The sequence below is a fragment of the Acomys minous genome (assembly GCF_964271855.1).
Source record: "Acomys minous genome assembly, chromosome: 5".
NCBI lineage: Eukaryota > Metazoa > Chordata > Mammalia > Rodentia > Muridae > Acomys > Acomys minous.
Genome location: NC_140494.1, coordinates 96,698,330 through 96,719,903, shown reverse-complemented (window position 1 = coordinate 96,719,903; position 21,574 = coordinate 96,698,330). Strand labels below are relative to the sequence as shown.

Sequence of the window (21,574 nt, the reverse complement as noted above, 5' to 3'; positions counted from 1 at the left end):
AAGGGCTTCTGCCTATGCAAGGAGTACTTTAGGTAGCAATAGTCACTAGTGGAAGAAGCTCCAAGCCAACTCTTCATTTTGTTCCAACAGAGAAAAACTTGTGAATTGGAGGTTCCCAACAGGTGAGCCCTCCAACTTCTCCTGAAGATGACTTTAAACTGCCAGTTCACTAGAAGCCTGGGCACTTACTGTCAGTTATTCATATTTTGCACTTAGTCACATCCTGTGCCGCCTGATTCTTGAAGGAAGTCCAGCGCAAGCCCTCTTTTTCTCAGCATCTAGCTAGCGTAAGCTTACTCCGGCTACTGGGACTGGATCTAACACTTTACTTGGCGCCCCAGGGTGTTCACGATGGTAACTGGGTAGCATGTGCTGATTCCGGAAAAGGACTGTCCTGCAGGGTGTTTTCTGGACTGTTCTTCAGTCCAGGCAATTCCAGAGCCCAGGGAATCAGGGTTAAAGGCTTTTGCAGGGGGTTTCCCCTGGAGACAGGATGCCTGGCGCCTTTAGCAAGGGCGGAAACTTAGACCTTATCCGAGGCTAAAACAGGGTATGCAAGGGAGGGTGCAGAGGGTGCAGTTCGGGGCGCCCAGGGGGGCCAGCCTTGGGCAGAGAAAAAGGCCCGCGAATAGGTCACCTGACTGTTTTATGGGGACGAGAGGATAACAGGAAGGAAGGATGGATTACCACTCCCGTACCTCAGTTTCTGTAGAGAGAAAAGGACACTTTCCACCGCGCGGGGACAGCAAAGAAGCCTTTCTTGGGCCTTATTGTTCCCAAAAGAGTGTGGGATCACTACGTTGGGCACATTCATCTCTGCGCCACTCACAGGCAGCGTTTGCCCTGGGCCTGCTCGCACCGGATCCGGCCTCCCGCACCCCAATCGCCTCTCTTCAGGCCTCTAAAGCCTCCCCACCAACCCCAGTCGCCAGGCCGCCTCACGCCCCCGCCCTCCCTCCTCCCCGCGCCCTCCCTCCCTCCTTAGCTCCCTCCTTTCTCCGCGCCCTCCCTCCTCGGAGCCCTCCCTTCAGCGCGGCGTTAGCGGCAGTCGGCTTCCCGGCCGTGTGCGCAAGCGTGTCCGGCCCCTTCCCCCGCCCCCCGCCCGAGCCCTGGCCCCCGCCTCCCCTTCAGGAGGACTTGCCCGCTCTCAGGCCGGCCCTGCTCCCGGGACAGGGACCGGGCCGAGCGGAGCCGCTGCGCCAGTGCTGCCCCGCCAGTCGGGGCGCCTAGCGGATCGGAGCTGCGCGCGGATCTACCTCGCCCCGCCCCGCTCCACCCGTGAGGGTGAGTACGCGGCGGCCGGGCTCTGGGGCCCCGCGGCGGAGGGCGGGGAGCGCCGAGGCTGCGGGGCTCTAGCCTCACGCCACGGCTCGGGGAGGTGGTCGGGGCCCGGCACGTGGACGCCACGCTGCACAGGGTTGGTGTGGGGTGGCCACAACCCTGGGGAGCTGGGTCCCTTTTCCTGGACTAGATTTTCGCGGGAAGCCTGATTTGTCTGCTCTCTCAGAGTGAGCAAAGAGGACAATCCTCCAGAAAGTTTCTAACCCCCACTCCTGTCGCTCCAGCGCCCCGACTAAATAGGTATCCACCAACCTCTAGCATCCTCTGAAGTCCAGGATATGTGGGCTGGCTTTGCTAGAGGTGACACGCTTTTCAGGGTCTGCCTGTGTGTTGGGAGTCGCAAGGTCGCTGAGCAAAGCCCAAAGATGGGCTTGCCAATCGCAGGCTGGCTGTGTCCATGGACTCAGGGGGTCTTTGGGCCTAGACAGCTGGGCTTCAAAGTTGACTGGGTGGTGGACAGTGGGAAGGAATAGGACTAAGGTTGAGCTAGAGCGGTCATGTCTGTTCTAGGCGTCTCTCTGAAGCCCTTACTGCTTGGGACCTCTGGGCAGCCCCGAGATGCCAACGTGTCTGCCAAAACTGCCATCCCCAGTCTGAGGGGTAGACGTTTCTGGTCTATGAGCTTGATATGCTACGTTTTCCATCCTCCAGGCTGGATCCTGAGGGCTGGGCTTAGAAGGCTACAGCTGCCTGCAGGCTAAATGTACAGTGCCACAGAGTAGGTTGTCTGTCAGAAGGGCCACAGACCTGTACCACAGTGCAGGGCCAGTTTTTAGATCCCACTTGGCCCTCCAGGCCTTTACCCAGGAGGCTGTAAATGAACTGATATGTGTACGAATCAGAGGCACAGAGGACGAGCTGTGAGTTTGCTATTGAAACTACATCTATATCGTTACTTTCCCAAGCAGTTCTAGAGCGCTAGGTAGGAGGCGCCAGTAACTTAGGGTCTGGGAAATAACTGGACATGTTTTGCTCTGTTGGGAGTTGGCCTGCAAATACTCTCTGAGAAAGCTGCGGCCACCCAGCTTCCTCAAACTTATTCGGCCTCTGCCTCTACTCTGAGCGGCCCTCATGGCCTGTCCTATTGCATAGGGAGAGGCATCTTTGGCTTCTAAGTGAACCCTGGACACACAGCCCCCCATACACATCCCCCCTCCCCAGGGTGAGCCAGGAGTTGGGACCAGCCCACAAAGACTTCCCAGTGACAGTGGAGATAAAGAGAGGGATGTAGACAGAAGTCATAAAAGTAAGTTAGGGCCGGGCGTGGTGGCACACACACGTTTGATTTCAGCACTCGGGAGGCAGAGGCTGGCGGGTCGCCGTAAGTTCCAGGCCAGCCTGGTCTACAAAGCGAGTCCCACACAGCCAAGGGTACACAGAGAAACGTCTTGAAAACCAAAAAAAAAAAAAAGTAAGTTAGGAATTGGGGGTGTGGCTCGGTGGCAGAACAGTTGCCTGCTGCTATCCCAGTGAGGCAGAGGCAGAGACACAGGGTTGCAGCTGGTAAGGAGCTTGCCTGTCTAAACCCCTAAGCTTGATCTCCTACACTGTAGCACTTGGTGTGGTGGTCCATGCCTATAACCCCAGCACTCCGGAGGGACGGGATGCCAGCACTTGGTGGTAGATCGTTCAAGGTTATCTTCCGTTCCATATGGAGCTTGAGGCCAACCCGAGCTGCGTGAAATCCTGTCTCAATAACCCCCTTCTGGGCCTAGAGAGAGAGCTCAGTGGTTAAGAGCACTGGGTGGTCCTAAGTACCCATATAGTGGCTCATTCCAGTTCCAGGGGAACCCACATCCTCTTCTAGCTTGCACATGCATGTGTGTGCAAGTAAACACAGGCAGGCAAAACACTCATACATGTCCTTTTTTATTTAATATTTATTTATTTATTTATTTATTTATTTTAGAGTTGCCTGCTTAGCCTTTAAACTGAAAGACATATTTAGTGCAGGAGTGGATTGCTGCTCAGAGAGGAAGCCCCTGGTACCTTCTAGGCTTTCTTCCCTCTACTCCCCTACTCCTTTCCCTGAACCAGTGACTCACCCACAAGAGTGCCTTGGCCCCTCTACCCTGCCAACTGGTTTAGTCTCATAGGATTTTGTTTTCCGGGTAGAAGTAAGAATCTGCCCCTTTCTGGAATCGTCAGAAATCCTGGGAAAGACCTCCTTCTAACATGGGTAGGGAGGAAGCAGAGGTCAGTCCTACTTCTCAGCGCCATCTTGAATCATGGTCAGTCTGCAGTTACCCCACTGGGCTGGCACCTGTCTGCCCTTGCTCTGCAGGCTACTCCGCGCCCCTGTTCTCTCCCCGGAGTACCTGCCCCAAGATTGCCCAGTGAAGGAGAGAACCCCTGCTCTTCTGCCAGCCCTTGGGTCGCATGAGGTCATCTTCTGTTCCATGTGGAGCTTGAGGGGCCAACCTGGGCTGCATGAGGCCCTGTTCCAATAACCCCCCCTTCTGGGACTAGAGAGAGAGAGAGAGAGAGAGAAGGAGAGAGATAAGAGAGGTAAGTCCCCTTCTGGGACTAAAGAGAGTCATGGTTCAATGTTTACACCGTGTACTGGAGGGAGGACATCACTCTACTTCAGATGATACTAAGCAGTTGTAAACTGTCAAGTTGAAGACCGCAGATGTGGATCCCTAGAAAGGTCTGAAGACTAAACCTACAAGCAACAGCCACTAGGAGATCGGAGGGCAGGGAAAGTGGGGGTCACGCCACCTGTTGCATTCTCCAGTGTTGAGCCCCAAAGCACTTCCCTGCAATGCAATGATGAGCTGGTGCTATGTGGCATAGCTCCTGCTTCTCTTTCCTCTAGACCTCAGGATCCTCCTTTGGCTTTGACCCAAAGTCTTTAGCTTCCACCTGGAAATGACTAGGACATGGCTGTAGTCATTAGCCTACATGTCCTTCCGTCAGCATTTCCCAGAGAAGCTTCAAGACTTCTGTGTGAGTGTTCAGTGCTGCCTACCCCCCCCCCCCACATACCTTCTACAGTCCTGAGGTGTGTCTGACTAATGCACTAATGAGGTGGAGGTAGTGGTCACATGGGGCCTTGAGGTGTACGCAAATCTCAACGAGAGACTGGTCTGAAGTCCACCCAAGGGTTATGGAAGGGCTGTGCAGCTCTTCCCACCTGACTCCCAGAGCTGCCAAGCAGAAGGCAGGTGTGACTGTCTGCAATCTGAAGCCCTCAGGTCTGCTCTAGGCCCAGCAGGGAGGAGGGCGCTGCTGCTGCTCAGCCTGAGGTAAAGAAACATGGGTCTGACTAGATTCTCAGTGACTGTGAGGAAGCCCAAGAGTGGCTGGAGCATGAGGATAGCCCCTCTCCTCTCGCCTACAACTTTGTTTGGGCCTGTTCTGGGGGAAAGGGGCACCAGGGTCTTGCTTTCATCTTTGAAGGGAAGCAGCTTTCAGAGTCCAGGGACCAGTTTTGCAAGGGCTGGGCCAAAACACACCCACCATGTCTGCTTTGGACCCAAATCTTCTTCCAGGTGTGAGCTCTACTGCAGCTGGTGCCCATGGTCCACCCTGTGTCCTCTCCCATTGAAGCATGCTGTTATAATGAGAAAGGGACTTAGGGCCGGGCGTGGTGGTTCATCCTCTTGATCCTCGTATTTCAGAGGTAGAAGCTGGAGGACCAGGAATTCAAAGCAAATTGGAGGCCAGTCCGGATTACAGGAAATTTTGACTTGAAAAATAATTAGGTGGGCAAAGCACTTGCTGCTTAATCACGGGGGGGGGGGGGCCTAAGTGAGTCCCCAAGACTTGTGGGAGACCAGTCTGAGTAGTGTGCCTCTGTTATCCGACTGTTCTAATAGTGACAGGAGAGCCACTGGAAGCCCGAGGGCCAGCTAGCTTGTCATATGCAGTGGTGAACAACAAAGAGACCCCGTTTCAAACAAGGTAAGAGGCTCAGATTGTCCTTTGACCTCCACATATACACTGTGGTATGTGTCCCCAGCTGTAAGCGCATGAGTTTGAGAACACGCGAGTTAATACTGCAAGACTGAGAAACAGGGAGGGGAAGGTTGGCATGGCAGTAGACTCTGTGACACCTCACATAAGCCTGTTTGTAAACGAGGCCCATTTGTAAATGAAACAAGGCAGGAAAGATGGAAAATTAATCTACCAAGGTCACACCACTCATAAACTGTGGAGCTGCACTTTTCAGCCCTGTTTTTCTCCACTTCCAAGCTGGAGCTTGTCTTAACCAGTTTCATCAGAGGAAAGATGTCAAGGTCACAGTGATTTGGTGTCAAAGTGGGGACTACAAACCCAGGCCTTTCTAGGCTGCCTGAATCTATGTCTGTCTAGCCAGGAGTTGGGCTTTTCATCCCTTTCAGTGGGGCAGGCCAAGGCTCTCCCTCTCTCCCTCCCTCTCTCTCCCTCCTTCCCAGCTGGCCCCTCCCAGCCTCTTCTCTTTGGAGCCTGTAATTGCTTCCATCTGCCCCGCCTGCCTGCAGCCTCCAATTCCTTGGAAATGCGGCCACCACCCACTAGGCTGGAAGTCCTCCTTGTGCCGGACACGTGGGGAAGGGGAGGGGCTCTGTTGGTGTCTGAGCCTGGGAACCCACACAGGTTACTGCTCCTGGGCGGTGTCTGTGCTTAGGAAGGATTACCTTGCCTATCTGGTGCCTGGTTCTGGGCTGACTCAGTCGGTGACAGAGGGGCTCCCCAAAGCCCCTCTCCCCCCTCTTGTCCTTTGAGGTCACTGCCCCAGAGGAGGGATGCTGCACTGGGCATGCCCAGGTGTTGAGGATTCGTGGAATTATTGATGGGTACCCTGGAGGGGTCCTGGAGCTCTGGGAATGGGAAAAATACAGCTACAGTTACTTTGGTCCCAAGTGATAGTAACAGAACTGGAGAGGAGATGCACATTTTACCTTGCTCTAAAATGAAATGCACACAGTAGCACTCAGCCCATTCAGATGGTCACTTTCAGGCTTTAGAAGCATGCTGTAAGATGTCCATTGAAAGTCACTGAGGCACACCAGCAGCCTTGACAAGGGCAGTACCAAGGACCCAATGGACAGGGAGGGACAGGGAGGTTTCTTGGTGTGGGATGGGTCTGCCCGCCTCTGCCTCTCTAGTGCCGGGACTAAATGTATCCTCCACTACCCTGCCTCTCATTGCTGTTTTCTTACTGCCTGGAATGGTGACTGGCAGTTAATTGCTGGGTGAGCATTTCTTTGAGGAGCTAATGGAAACATATAGATGAGTCTTTTCTAACTTTGTCTTCACATCGCCCAGCCCCATCTTGTGCTAGGGTAAAAGGATGAAGGTTCTATACTCAGACACAGGCAGGTGGGAGTCCCTGAAGGAGAACATGCGCCATGTCACCCTTTTTAAGTAACTTTCAGGTCCCTGCATACACTACTTACAATACCACTTCCTGTTCCTGTGTCAGCTTGTTATTTCCGCAAGATTGGCATCTTGGGGGCTGAGTGCTGAGTTGGGTGGCATCTGTAGACTCAGGGCTTTATCCTCCTTTCTATGTACAGGGGTTCCAGCTGAACTCCCCTAAAACTGGGACAGAGGGTTTCTTTGTTTGCTTCTCCCTCTATTGATCTCCACCAAGAGTGTTCTCCTGTTCCTGGTAGCGTGCCCATATGAGTTTGTCACCTCTCGGCCTTTGTTCCCAGTCTTATCACATGGCTTGGTCATCTTTGGTAATGATCAGTCTGAATTGCCTTCTCTGTCCTTTATGTCACCTTGAGCTAATGTTCTGTGAAGGCTTCCTGAGTCCCTTTGCCTTCTCCACTCTGCACACATCTCACTCCTGCGAGCTTGAGTCCGGAGACGGTACCTCTCTGAGTGCGGGCTGAGCCAAAGGCTGTGCTCCTGTGAGGAGCTGTGAAGCCAGGGGATTTGTGTCCCTGGGGACAGGTTGTAGGCGCTCACGGTGTCCCTTCTTTGCCACCATCAGCAGCCCTTGTTAGTATTATTTACACCTCCAAGAAATTAACACTCCTTAATGAGATAGCTCTTCAGATAACATTCAGTGCCTGGCTGGAGTGCAGTACCTTACAAACGCTGCCTGCCTGGCCTGCTTTTATGCCAGAGAGACTCCCTGCCTTTGGGCCCTGGAGAAGAAAGGCATTGAGCTGGGCAAGACCTAGAGCCACCTCTATGTCCTCTGTCCAGCCAAGTGAGTCCAGGCAGAGCTTGCTTTTGATTGGCTCTAGAGTAAAATGTTTGTTTATTGTGGTACAGATACTAGTATCTGCTTCATGTAAGGGACTGCAATGCAAAGTGAGATAAACATTCCTTCCCCCTGGAACCACCTCAGAGGTCCAGTGTCCACCTGCTGGAAGGTTGGGAACCCATTGCCACCATATCCCAGTACTAGCACCTGGCTGGTACCCAGTATCACTGCTCCATAATGTTCCCTTTCCCCTAAGATGGAGCGGAAGCACAGACAGGTCTCTCTTCTTGTTCAAGGTCACAAGAGCATCTCTCCCCAGGCAGGGTAAGAATGTTCAGGGCCTAGCCTCAAGTGTGACCGTGATTTTCTCACTCCTGGACATCCCCCCCCCCCCCACGTGCCTTTCTCCTTCAGTCCGTCTGCTTTACATGTTCCTAGTTGCCCCTCTTCTCTGGGGGTACGGTGGGCCCCAGGACTTGGTGAACTAAAATGAATGGTCTGGAAATGCCCAGTGTCTTGGACTAGACTGGCCTGGCCATGTCTACTTGAGAGGGCAAGGGCCGAGGGATTTGGGGAAGAGCGTGTGTTGATGGCGTGTCGGGACTATCCTTACAAGCATTGTGGGCTCTTCTCTCCGGATTCATTGCCTCTTCTCCTTTTGGATCTCCTACTGGCCCCCTCTTTTATCTCTTTCAGCTCTCCAGAGCTCCTAGTCTTGTCTCAGAGGCACCTACTAGAGAGAGTTGACCTGAGCAGAGAGGTTTCTGCCCAGGCACCTGCCAGCAAGAACACCTTTTGTACTTGGGATGTTAAATCTCCCTCTCTCTTCTCTTTTCTCATTTCTCTTCTCTTCTCTTCTCTTCTCTTCTCTTCTCTTCTCTTCTCCTCTGTCTCTGTGTCTCTGTCTCTGTCTCTCTGTCTCTGTCTCTCTCTCTCTCTCTCTCTGTGTGTGTGTGTGTGTGTGTGCGCGCGCGTGCGCGCACGCTCACACGCTGTCTGCTTGTAAATGTATGGGTGAGTGTGTACATGGGTTACCTGTGTGCAAGAGAGCTTAGGGGCATGTGAGTGTGAGCAGAAGCTTCGAAGCAGTCCTTGTGTGGATCTGTAATGTGTGCACGCGCACACGCTGTCTGCTTGTAAATGTATGGGTGAGTGTGTACATGGGTTACCTGTGTGCAAGAGAGCTTAGGGGCATGTGAGTGCGAGCAGAAGCTGCGAAGCAGTCCTTGTGTGGATCTGTAATCCTAGCCTTGAGCCTGACGCTGTGTTCTCCGCTCCTGGCCTAGAGTCTGCTTCTTTGTTGTCTTTGGGACCTGGGCTTTGCACTGTGGCTTTGTTCTCTATTAGAGACCAGCTGGTTCCTTGCTGTGGTCCCACACAGTGGTGACTGATCCCCGGCCACCCATTCAGCTGCCCAGGGGCCCTGGGGGCAGTATTTGTCCCCTGTCTTCCCAAATGGAGGCGGGTAGGGGATTCCTGCCCAGGGTTTCAACCCTGCCAAGGCGGAGGGAATGGGGAACAGCTGCTTGGCTGATTCCGGCTCCGGCTCCGTATGGATTTGGTTTGACAACAAAGATCCCTCTGTGTGTTCTCTGGCCCCTTATGTAACTCGGGTGGGGGCAGGGGAGGAACAGGACAGGGTGGAGTTGGAGATCAGAAGACACCACGAAGGGGCTTGGGAGAGAGTGGAGCTGAGTAGAGAGGAAGAATGAGGAACGGGGGGCGGGGCATAGGTTTTGACATTGCAATCCATTTCTTGACTCCAGAAATGGGTGGTGGCAGGCCGGGGGATGAGTTTCAGGTCCAGCACTCTTCCTTTCTGTGTTGTCTTCCTCCCTTTGGACCCATCCAATCAGCCAACATCAGCTAAGACAGGGCTGTGGGACCTGTTTTGAGAGTGAGGCCAGGTAGGATCTAGTAGTGGGCCTGAGAAGCTGGTCCTTGACCCACCCTGTTAACTGAACAGATGCCACATAGTTCAGCGGTGGCAGTGGCACACACCTTTAATCCCAGCACTCAGGAGGCAGAGGCAGGTGGATCTCCATGAGGCCAGCCTGACCTGCAGAGAGAGTTCCAGGACAGCCAGAACTATACAGAGAAACCCTGTCAAAAACAAAACAAAACAAAACACCTCAAACACACACACACACACAATAAAAAAATAAGTGTTCATTTTCTTCTCTCGCCACTGGACTTCTGTTCCCTTGTCCTGGACCAGGCCAGCCTCGGGAACCCTGGGCTGCTTTCTTCTGCAGTGACTGGGAGGCAGCTCTTCTGCGTACCCTGCCAGGCTAGCCCTAAGGCCCCTTCCCACTCCACTCAGCCTGCTGGTTAGCGCCATCTGTGACCCTGTCCCCTGCTCTGTCCCCTGCTCTCTTCTCAGCACAGCTGTCCAAATCAAGAGGAATGAAAATATCCTCTTTCAGGAGCAGCTGGACTGACAGGCCAGCAAGGCCAGGTGAGCTGGCCCGAGCTGGAGTAGGGTGGGGGACTGGAGCCTGGGACCCGATCATTTAATGAACACTAAAAGAGGCCTGGAGATTCCGTGGGGCCTCTGGCCTCTCCTGCCTTACAGGGAGCCTGCACCCCAGAGGAGAGTCATCCTAGATCATCTGTATTTCTTCTGTTCTTTATGCCTCAGTTTCTCAGTTTTTCTGGTACCTGTTGTTGTTTATTCTTTCTCGTTTAAAAAGCTTTTTCTGCATCTGGAAAAGTGTTTCAGGGGCCATTCACTTGTAGAAAACTGTAGAAAATTATGGTTCCTAAAAGTATGGGGAGGAGAACTAGTTATCTTAGTTAACTAAGGTATCTTTTAACCTGACCATGGATTTGGTGCCTAATAGGTGGGGGTTTGGACGTGTATCTTGACCCATGGCACTGCCGCAGTTCATCTGGGGTCTCTGCCCAGAGGTATTCTGTAGGATGACACCTGGGCCCGCTGCTCCATGGGGCAAGTGGGTATGGGGCATAGCCTAGACCTGCTGAATGATTCCGGACTCTTGTCCTCAGTCCCCAGGCACTGACCAGCTGGAGTCAAATGCCTGGTTCTAGGCCTGGGTGCTGGGATGAGCCTGTGAATACTGAAGCCTCAGCCTTGAGCCCCACACTGTGTTTGAACAGGGTGTGTTGGCACGGAAGCGGGGGCGGCTGACCTAGGGGACCTAGGGCTTTCTAGGCTTGGTGCTCAGTGAACAGAGAAGAAGTCAGTCCCTCATAGATTAGGATCAGATGCAGGACTGAACAATGCTGGCGTAAGTGCAGGCTGTGGGTGTCAGGTTGGAAGATCTCACCACTGAACAGCAAACTCCACCGAGGGCGGGGCTATGAGCACATAGACTTCCCCAAGACTGTGGGGGTCTACCAAGGGGTCTATCCGTTGAAATGGATCTCCATGACCCCTACCCTGTATCTTCCTTCTGTTTGTATTCTTGGCGGCAGCCTCTTTGGCATCCCCTTCTCACTGCTTCTGAGGATGACAGGAGGTGCTCTTTCCCCTTAGAAGCTCGGTTTGGAAGGACGGGGGGTGGGGTGGGGGTGGGGGGAGAGATCAGGGATTCCCTTTATCCAACTTTCAGAGGTCCCCACAGAGCAAGATGTAGCCACTCCCTGCTTCTGGAAGCTCCAGGCTCTCTGGCGATATCTCTAGGGACCTTCAACCAAACAAACAAACAGCAGAAGCCAGCGCTGAAATTGACGAAACCAGAGAGCAATAAACCAAGCAAGGCATGGAGGAAGAGAGTGCACTGGCGAGCGGGGCCCAGCAGACCTCAGAAGCTGTATGTGGTAGTGGAGTGGGTAGGGAACGGGGAGAGACTGAGAGCCGCTTGTGAGCATGCGTGTGTATGTAGGAGGCCACTGTGCTGCTGTGTGTGTTCTCAGTAGCGGCTGGTATGCACTGAAGGATATGTGCAAGTTATTGCCATGGAGGGCTTCCGTGTAGGTGTCGTTGAGGTACAGCAAGCTTGACTGGGGAAGGGGCCACCCATGTCCCGTGGTTCTCTGATGTGATAGTGCTGTAGGTTCTCAGACAGTCATTTCTACTGTCCCCGCAAGGGTCTAGGTGGGCAAGAGATGGCCCAAGTTTAGCTCTGAAAGCCTGAACACCAGCCAGCCTGCTGACCCAGAGGGTTTGTTGTACGGAGACTTCAAAGCCTGGTGTTTTCCAGCAGCACCCAGCACACCAGCTGATCTTCTGCCCTCATCATGTGCTTTTACTTTGAGGAAAGGCATGTTTGTGTGTGTGTGTGTGTCTGTCTGTCTGTGTGTTTGTTTCTGTGTGTATGCCTGTGTGTGTGTGTGTATATGTCTCTGTGTGTGTGTCTGTCTGTGTGTGTGTGTATATGTCTCTGTGTGTGTGTCTGTCTGTGTGTGTGTTTGTGTCTGTGTCTGTATATATGTCTGTGTGTGTGTTTGTATGTATGTCTGTGTGTGTGTCTGTGTGTGTGTCTATGTCTGTGTCTGTGTGTATGTCTGTGTATGTGTCTGTGTATATGTCTCTGTGTGTGTGTCTGTCTGTGTGTGTGTTTGTGTCTGTGTCTGTATATATGTCTCTGTGTGTGTTTTATGTATGTCTGTGTCTGTGTCTATGTCTGTGTCTGTGTGTATGTCTGTGTATGTGTCTGTGTATGTCTGTCTGTGTCTGACTAGCTCCTCTATATCTTCCTGCTGTGGACTGCCCAGAGAGGGATGCTTTCCAACCTCTCCCTTGTCTGGAGACAAGCTGATATAGGAAGGGGAGGCCTTGACTCTCCTTCCCCACTCTTCACATCCCTCCTAGGAGGCACTTTGCTCACACATCACCGTACCTCTCCGCTACAGCCCAGCCTTTCACACTTCCCTATGCCTGTAACCCTGGGTTCTTCCTGTGAACCCAGAAAGACTCCCTGTGGCTGCCTAGAAATCTCCTTGTTCTTGACTTGCCGATGTGAGCCGCTGGTCCACTTAGAGCTGACTGGGTGTTCTGGGGAGGGGAGGAGAGAATATACAGTCAGTCCTACAGAATGGCCCAGATCAGGCGAGGGGCTCCCAACTCTCAGATAAGAGCTGAGAGGCAGCAGCAGATTCGGAGCTCTGGGTAGACCCTGTTCACCTTTGTGGGGCTTCTTGGACTGCACATTTCCTTACCTTGTCCCTGCTGGGAGACTTAGGGAACACAGATGGTTCCTAATTTACAAAGCTTTGATTTATGGTAAAAGAAAAAAGTTTATAACGGCATGTGAAGACTTACAAAGATTAAAAAACCAAAACAAGTCAGGCAGTTGTGCTACACATCTTTAATCCCAGCACTCAGGAGGCAGAGGCAGGCGGATTGCTGTGAGTTCGAGGCCAGCCTGGTTTACAAAGTAAGTCCAGGACAGCCAAGGATACACAGAGAAACCTTGTCTTGAAAAAAACAACACCCCAAAAACCCCAAACAACAACAACAACAAACAAAAAACAAAACAACAACAAAAACCCAACTATCTAATGTGAAGCAATACACACTGAATAGAAACTGTATATAAGGTTTTGAATTTTGCTCTTTATCAGGCCAGATGTATGCAGGGTGACTGACTGTCTTATGATGCTGGCAAAGGGCAGGCACTGGAACCCCTTCTAGCCACACAGTCACAGGGTGAACAAGACTGCTCCCCTAGCAGTTGCCTGGGCTGTCAAGATAGAATGTTTAACATACAGATCATGCATAGTAAACGCATTTTAGAGTTTCAATATTTTCAAATCATGAAGCTATTTTAGTATGTAGTCCCGTTGTAGGTCAGAGTGCCTGTATCTGAGCTAGAGAGGGCCAGTCAATGCTGAAAGAATTTTACTCTGGAAGAAGTTGCTTAGTGAACAGTACTGTCTGGGAGGCTGGTGCCTGGGCCACCTAAGCTAAGAGGGTCTGTTCAAGGTCAGGTGGAACTAGCGGAGAGGCCTGGGCACTGACTATCAACTGGCAAAGGTACTTCACTTAGAGAGAGAGGGAAGAGTCGGGTGACCTCCCCCATTTCCCTCACCCAGTAGCGCCCGTGAACTGTCTAGTTTTGGCTGCAGGTGTCAGTGTGAATGCTGGGCGTGGGGTCGTGATCTCTGGCATGAGGAAATGGACAGTTGCCATCAGTAAATAAGAGCAAAAACAGGAGCACGTGAAGTGGTTTAACAATGAAGAGAAATTACTTGGGGCTGTAGAATTGCTCTAGGGAATCTTTTAAAATGTGATCGAGTAGTAGGCTCGCTCCTTTGCTGATATCCTGCTGTTGACATTTTATGACACCTAGACAACCCGCTGCTCCTCAGGAGGCCTGTGCAGGTCTTAGGTCTTAGGTCCCCCAGTACCTGTGGCATCCTTAATATCACATTTGGCTATCTCTGACCGCCAGACTTGTTTCTGTTCTTTACGTCTGACAAATGCAGGTCTTTGTGTTTTTCTCAGTCCAGAACCTTCTGTCCCTGTTCTGTATAGATCTCAGGTTAAAACCAGCTTCTTAAATAGATGGTCATAACTTTATTGCAGAGGGCCTGCCCAGTTACTCTTTGCACCACTGCCCTGGGTCAGTGGCTTCATAATATGAGTCATCATAACATCACCTTCATCGTTTTCTATTTGTCATGCCTGTCTCTGTCTAAGTGGAGACTCTTGGTGGGCTTGTTGTCTTGTTTATAGCTCTTGGTGGTACATAAGAGAGTTCCATGGATGTAGGAGGCTGTGGTCCAAGTTGGCTTCTGTTTCTGCTCTGTGCACAACCTCCTCCGCCTCCTCCTCCTCCTCCTCCTTTTCCTCCTCTTCCTCCTCCTCCAGCCCCCTTCAGGACAGGGTTTCTCTATGTAGCCCTGGCTGTCTTGGAGCTCACTCTGTTGACCAGGCTGGCCTCAAACTCAGAGATCTGCCTGCCTCTGCCTCCTGAGTGCTGGGGTTACAGGCGATGACCACCACCACCTCTCGGAGCCCTTGTACGTTCTTGGAGCTTAGGGACATTGCACTGGGGATGGTGTGTTGTTCTAGACCGGCTCTTCTGAGCAGTCAGTAAAGGAGGGACTGCTCATGGTCTCCAGCTGCTACGTGGGACTACATGGTGACTTCACTTCCAGGGTTCTGGCCAGTGACCCTAGAATTAGAGTCCATCAGAGCCAGTCAACAGGTGCAGGAGTCAGTTCCTCCCAAACCACTAATGAATGTGAGAGCATGAGGAAGCGATACACAGAAGGATAAACACAGAGAACGTGGCCATGCCAGCTGTTCCAGGAGAGCTCTGGCAAGCTCTTGACCTGTTGTCCTCCCAGATCTTTTGCAGAAGGCATCGCTGTCATGTGTGGTGGTCCTTGCCTATGCAGAGCTGTTGTGTACATCAGAAATAACCTCTCCATCTGGAAGGATCCCTGCACCACAGCATATGGCTTGCCAAGCAGAGTGAAGGTCGGCTAGTCCGTCCTGGATAGTGTGTATGTGTGTGTGCGCATGCGAGTATGCGTGTGTGTATGCTTGTGTACACACGCACAGTGTGCGTTTGTGTTGGTCTCTGTCCTTGGAGTGGGACACAGGGAAGAATAAGAAGAGCAGATCTGTGAGCAAGGTAGGCGGGAGCCGGACATGTGTTCTTTGGACTAAGATCAGCTGCTTCCACCTCAGCAAAAATCCTAACAGTCGCTGCTTTTTGCCACTTTGAGGCACTCTACCACGTAGAGCTGTTTTCATCCTCAGTCACACAGCAGAAAAACTGTGCCCTAGAATCTCAAAACCGATGCGTAACTCAGAACTCAGGACCGGGTATGTGAGACTCCAACACTGTATTCTTAATTTTAGTATTTAGTATTTATTTTATCTCTCTCTTCTTCCCACTGAGTTTTTTTTTTCAATTAAAAGTATATTGTACTCAACAGTTTAAAAAAGTTAAATAGCCAAAGGGTATATGAGTGCCAGCTGTGGTGGTGCACCCCTGTAATTGCAGTACTTGAGAGATGGAGACACGAGCTCAGGAGTTCAAGGCTATCCTCAGTTACGTAGTGAGTTGGAGGTTAGCCTGTGCTGAGTGAGGCCTGCCTTAAACACAGACAGATGGGTGGATGGGCAGATAGATGGACACACACACACACAACACACACCCCGCACACAAGTTTCAACTGGATATAGTGACTCATACCTGTAGTCCTTGCATCTCAGAGGCTGGGGAAGGAGGATTGTGAGTTTGGGGCCACAATAGACAACACAGTAAGATCCTGCCTTCACTTTAGTAAAATAAAGGAATAAAGAAATAAAGGAATAAAGAAATAAAAACAACTCCCCAAACATGAGTAACGTCTCTTCTATTCCAAACCCTGTTCCTGTAAAGTGCTGCCTCTCATGCTTTCTGCAGCCCGCTGACTAAATTACTCATATGCAGACATACGTATATGTGCACATGACCCTTTGCTAAAAGCGAGTCCGGTGATACATCGAACACTTCTTCCACCTGCTTCTCAGCGTCTAATATTGGACTTTAGGGATCACTCAATGGCAGAACATGTGCGGCTTTAGAGTCTCTGCCAGCTGCGTGGTGGTTTCCAGTCTCTGTCACGATAATGCGTTTAGACAGGACTGTGTGGCTAGATATTTACATCGCTTCCACTTCTTGCTGATATCCAAAGTGCTGGGAGCCCAGTGCTGTGGGGTCTCCCTATAGTTCCAGCCTCAGGAAGAGTGAAGAAAAAGGGTGGTTATGCTGAGGAATTCAATGCCAGTATGGGCAGTAGACTGAGAGCTGTCTACGAAAGCAATAGCAATATCTACATAAAGGTGCTCCATTAAGAACCCTGATAGACAGGTCTCTGTGCAAACACAAGGCTTCCCCCCAGAGTAAACTGGCAGTAGAGATTCCAGGGAGACAAGGATGTTGATAAATATTGCCCAATCTTTACCCGCAGAGTTGACTTGGTTTTCAGTTCTTCTTAAGGGGCCCCCGTTTCCCGTATACTCCACCTCAGACCTCTCTTAAGATCAGTGAAAAAAAAAATTGGTGCCCCAACCACACCGGAGTGTGGGGTTTTCACCCTGGTGCAGGGCTCTACCCAGGCTGACATGTTAAATGTAGATGACGAGTTTCCCATATATCCTGTTTTTGTATTCTTCACCGTAAGCTGTAATTCATGCCCTTGTTCTACTTTGATTTTTTTTTTCCTGAGGTAGGGGCTCATGTAGCCCGTGCTAGCCTCAAAATTCACTATGGAGCCAAGAATTACCTTGACCTTCTGGTCTCTGTTCTTTCAATTCCCATGTACTGAGAGCTGAGATACCAGGCATGACGCATCATACCTGGCTTACTTACACAGTGCTGAGGACTAAACCTGGGGCCTTGCGCATACTCTGCAAACATTCTTTCTACTGAGCCTCCAGCCTCTTCATTACAAACCATAGCAAAATGGACACTAGTCAACCAAATCATCAAGTTAGTAAAAGTAAACATTTTCCCATATTATGTCAGGATTTCTTTTCCCTTTAAGAAAGAAAAGAGTGAAGGATTAAGTGGTATTACACTTACACACATTAATTCACACACATGCATACACAAACTCACACCCATGCACACACACACACACAATACGAGCTGTGATCCATACTTCATCTGTTGGTAAATTTGTGTTTTTAGGTTTATCTGAATCGACCCACATGGATTAATTAATTAATTAATCAGCTTAAGTGGTGCTCAACTGTGGGAATAGAGCACAGTTTACTTAGGTCCCTGCCTGGTACTTGTTTCTCTGTTCTGTTGTTACAGTGCTCTTGAATGGGGAGGTTTACTCTGGGGTATACCCAGAAATGGAATTGCACACATCTTGAGGTGTGCCTGACTTCAGGCTCACTCTACTGTGAAGTGTGGTGCTAAGCTTTTGTGTTGGTTCACATCTCCACTGCTAGCCTTGTGTAAGAAAAAGTACTGGGATTTATTCTGCATTCCAGGTCACCGGATCCACATTTCCCTGATCCGCACCCCCCCACACACACACTTTTGTTTTTTGAGGCAGGGTTTCTCTTGTAGTCCTGGATGTCCTTGACTCACTTTGTAACTTTGTAGACCAGGATGGCCCTAAACTCATAGAGATCTGCCTGCCTCTGCCTCTCAAGTGCTGGGATTAAAGGCATGCACCATCACACCTGGCCTTTCTTTCTCTTTTTAAAAGTACATGTTCTGATTTTGTAGCCCAGGCTGGCCTTGAGCTCTTCTCTTCTCAGGCAGGTATTAGGATTATAGGATTATAGGCTAGGATTATAAGCACGTACCATCAAATCTGACTCCCTGATTTATTACAGGAGAATGCATAATCGTAACATTATATTTTCTATCTTAATCACTTAAAAATGTTAACATGTGTAGCTGGGCAGGTGGCACATACCTTTAATCCCAGCAGAGACAGGTGGATCTCTGGGAGGTTGAGCCAGCCTGGTCTACAAGGAGCATTCCAGGACAACCAAGGCTACACAGAAACTCTGTCTTGAAAAACAAAACAAACAAACAAACAAACAAACAAAAAATTTAAAGTATGTGCGTGTGTGTGTGTGTGTGTGTGTGTGTGTGTGTGTTCATTCATGTGGAGTCCAGAGGACAGCTTTGGGTGTCATCTTCAGAAGCACTATCTACCTTTTCCTCTCTTTCTCTTTGAGATAGAATCTGTCATTGGTCTGGAGCTCGCCAGTCAGGCTTGTCTGTGTGTGTCCTACCACATTCATGAGTTAAATATGTATTTTTAGGTTTATCCAGATTGATCTATGGATTTTTACATGGATTTTGAGGGGCTGAACTCAGGGTTTAAAATTTTTTTATTATTATTATAATTGATTTACATTACATCCCAATTGTAATCCCCTCGCTCTTATCTTCCTGTCCCACCTCCCTTCCCTTTTCCTTTCTATTCCTCTTCCCTAGACCTATGGCAGGTGGGGTCTTCCTACCTCAATGTCTGACCACAGCCTATCAGGTCTCATCTGGATAGCCTGCATCCCCTTCCTTTGTGTTCCCACAGGGCCTCTCTCCTAAGGGGCAGTGATCAAATTGAGGGTACCAGTGCTCCTGTCAGAGGCAGTCCCCCTGCTCTCCGACTTCCCCCTGTGGAGAATGCGCTGTCCATTGGCTATATCTGAACAGGGGGTCTAGGTCCTCTGCTTGCGATGTCCTTGGTTGGTGCATCAGTTTGTGCAGGGCCCCTGGATCCAGTTCTGCCAGCCTTGATAGTCTCCTTGTGGAGCTCCTGACAGTGAACTCAGATTTTTATGTTTCAGAGCAAATACTTGATGGAATGAGCCATTCCCCTAATTCCTTTCTTTTTCTTTTTCTTTTTTTTTAAAAGATATATCTTTATTTAATTTGTATGCATTGGTGTGAGGGTATCAGATCTTGAAGGTACAGACAGTTATGAGCTGCCATGTGGGTGTTAGGAATTGAACCCAGGACCTTTGGAAGAGCAGACAGTGCTCTTAACCACTGAGCCAACTCTCCAGCCCCCTCTTTTTTTTTTTAATAATTTATTTAATTTTATTTTAGTGTGAAGGTGTCAGAGCCATTGGAACTGGAATTACAGACAGCTGTGAGCTGCCATGTGGGTGCTGGGAATTGAACCTGAGTCCTTTGGACGAGCAGACAGTGCTCTTAACCACTGAGCCATCTCTCCAGACCCCACCCCCTAATTCCTTTTTTAACCAATTATAAGTGCATCGTTCAAGTGCACTAAGTACATTCATAGTATGTAGCCATCTCCACCATCAAACTGAAGAACTCTTCATTTTGTGAAGTAGAAACCTTGAACGCCCCCAAGCAACTCATTTTCTGCTCCCCACCCTATCCCGTCAACCACTTTTCTACTTGGTGTTTCTATGCTTTTGACTACTGAGTACCTCTTGTAAGTAGAATCATATAGTATTTGCCTATAATGTGACTACATTATTTCTCTTAGCACATTGTACTCAATGTCCATCCATTGTGTGGAAATTGATAGAATTTTTTTGCTGTGGCCGAACAATACTGCACGAAACACGGGTACCAAATGTTGCTGATCGCTTCACTCTTTCACAGACACTTGGGTAGTAGCCCCTACATTTTGGACCTTGTGACTGACCAATGCTGTTGTAAATGTGCACACAAATCTCTTGTAGGTCAGGGTTTCACTTCCATTGGGTACATACCCGGAAATAGAGTTGTTGGATCCAATCGTGCCCTTTGTTTTTCTTTGGTCTGGTGTTTCTTTCCAATTTGTGGGATTGCTGATACTTGTAGCTTATGTGCACTGTGTGTGACTCATTTGAAGGCCAAATCCTGAGCACTGTGCACGGCTGGGAGGCAGGCATCGGCTTTAGAAAGATCTCTTCTGGAGAGAGACAGCTGTCCAGCGAGAAGCTTTACTCAGGAGCCCCGGGGTGCTGCATGGAGACGATGAAAAAAGCTCCCTCAGACTACCTCCTTCCTGCCCCCTCCACCATGCTCCACCCTACCAATGTGCCCGGGAATCTGAGCCAATAGGTGGATCTGCACTCAGTGCTGGGTGGAGTCAGGGCAGTGGTGCCCCTGTTGTCTCTCCAGGCAGCTGTAGTCTTGTGCTGTAGATGCAGCAGCAAAGCCAGCCACTGAACAGACAGGTGAGCACAGCTGTGGGAATGGTTGGGAGGTGTGGCTGAGCTCCTTCCCTTTGCTGGAGTGGGGCAGACCTGGAGCCAACAGGGGCTGCTGTGTCACATGCCAAGTGCCTCCTCTCTACTGGTCCAGCACCGAGGCTGTGGCTTTAAATAGCACACTATGTCTTAAGGTCCTGACACTGCCGGGAACTTGGTCTTGGCCCTCTCATTTTGTTGTTTTGGGTCTTTTAAGTGGTGGTTTGTTTGGTTCGGCTTTGCTTCGTTTTGTGAGAGAGTAACACTATGTAGCCCTTGCTGTCATGAAACTTCCTGTATAGACAAGGCTGACCTTGACCTCTTAGAGATGTGCCTGCCTCTGCCCACCAAGTGCTGGGGTTAGAGGTATACGAGACAGGCTCTTACTGTGGATCCCTGGCTTGCCACTGCCTCCTGGGTACTGGGATTAGAGGGGGGCTCCTGAACCTGGCACCCTCTTTTCCAGAGGAGGAATCCGAGGCTGAGTTCCCAGTTGGTGGCTGCAGAGGAGTTTTTAGAGTCCATAGGCCTTTTCTCTGCAGCCGGTGCTTTGAGCTCCCCTCATCTGGGTCTTGATGTTTTGCGCCAGACTGACTATCTTGAGGAACAAATGAGGAGGAAAGAGGAATAGGGGGCCAGCGGGCCTTTATCTTTCCTGGGGCCACCCAGAGTCGGCTGTCTTCAGCTTCTGCTGTGTTTCCGCACACTCTGGAACTGGAAGTAGTTGAGTTGAGTCAAAAGATGTCAACTGCCATGTCTGCAGAAACCACAGGCGCCTTACGATAAAGGTGTCCTTCTGAAAGTAGCCACAGGCATTTGGCAGAGAGTAGGCACCCTTGTTGGCTCAAGTGTGGGACTCTAGCAAGCCTTAGAGATCTGGGATTTTTCTAACTTGATGAAACTTTCTGCTCATAGTTGTTTTCCTTATTGGCTTGAGTGACCAAATGATAATAATTTAGACATTTGTTCATTTTCAAATGTGTCAGTTACTCACCATGTGCCTGGTACTCAGTTTGGTGTGAGGAGGCTGGTCTAGTGAACGTTAGAGAAAGCGTGGTATAACTGCCACGCTGGAGCTGAAGCGAATCGTTGTGACAAAGACGGATGTGGGAGTGAGAAGGCTCCTGGCAGCTGACTAGCTAGGAGGGTGCTGTGGCCAGGAAGGGAGGGGAGTCTGACCTTAACGCTGATTCCAAATCCCATATGTATAACACTATTGAGCCCTGTCCTAACTCAGACCTAAACCTGCTGCTGTTGGCTTTGCCTTCTGCCTCTGCCTCTACCCAGCCCCCATTTTGTGTGGATTGGGAGTTGGTAGCATGAAGCCAAAGCTGTTCTCACTGCAGAAGGAAGGTGCGTTTAATAGCTACGGTGAGGACAATTAGATGTGCATAGTGCAAGGACCTTGAACTGCTGTTTAATGCTACTGTTTGTGCTTTTTCCACACACTAGGCATAGTGAACCCGTACTAGACATAGTGTTATAGACCTGTAATA

General features: G+C 50.4%; 1 protein-coding gene across 2 annotated transcripts in view; it reads left to right on the top strand.

The window, feature by feature from the left end:
• Positions 1-1,145: 1,145 nt before the first annotated feature.
• ST3GAL4 (ST3 beta-galactoside alpha-2,3-sialyltransferase 4) overlaps positions 1,146-21,574 on the top strand; it is a 43,164-nt gene continuing 22,735 nt past the window's right edge. The window contains exon 1 of one of the 2 annotated variants that reach the window (XM_084783788.1): positions 1,146-1,284. Coding sequence is in view for 1 of the 2 variants with exons in the window: in XM_084783787.1 (XP_084639913.1) it covers positions 20,034-20,066 (33 nt within the window). In the remaining variant the exon portion in view is untranslated. Of the gene's footprint in view, positions 1,285-20,032; positions 20,067-21,574 lie in introns of those variants that run through there. The other variant, XM_084783787.1, reaches the window with a different exon arrangement.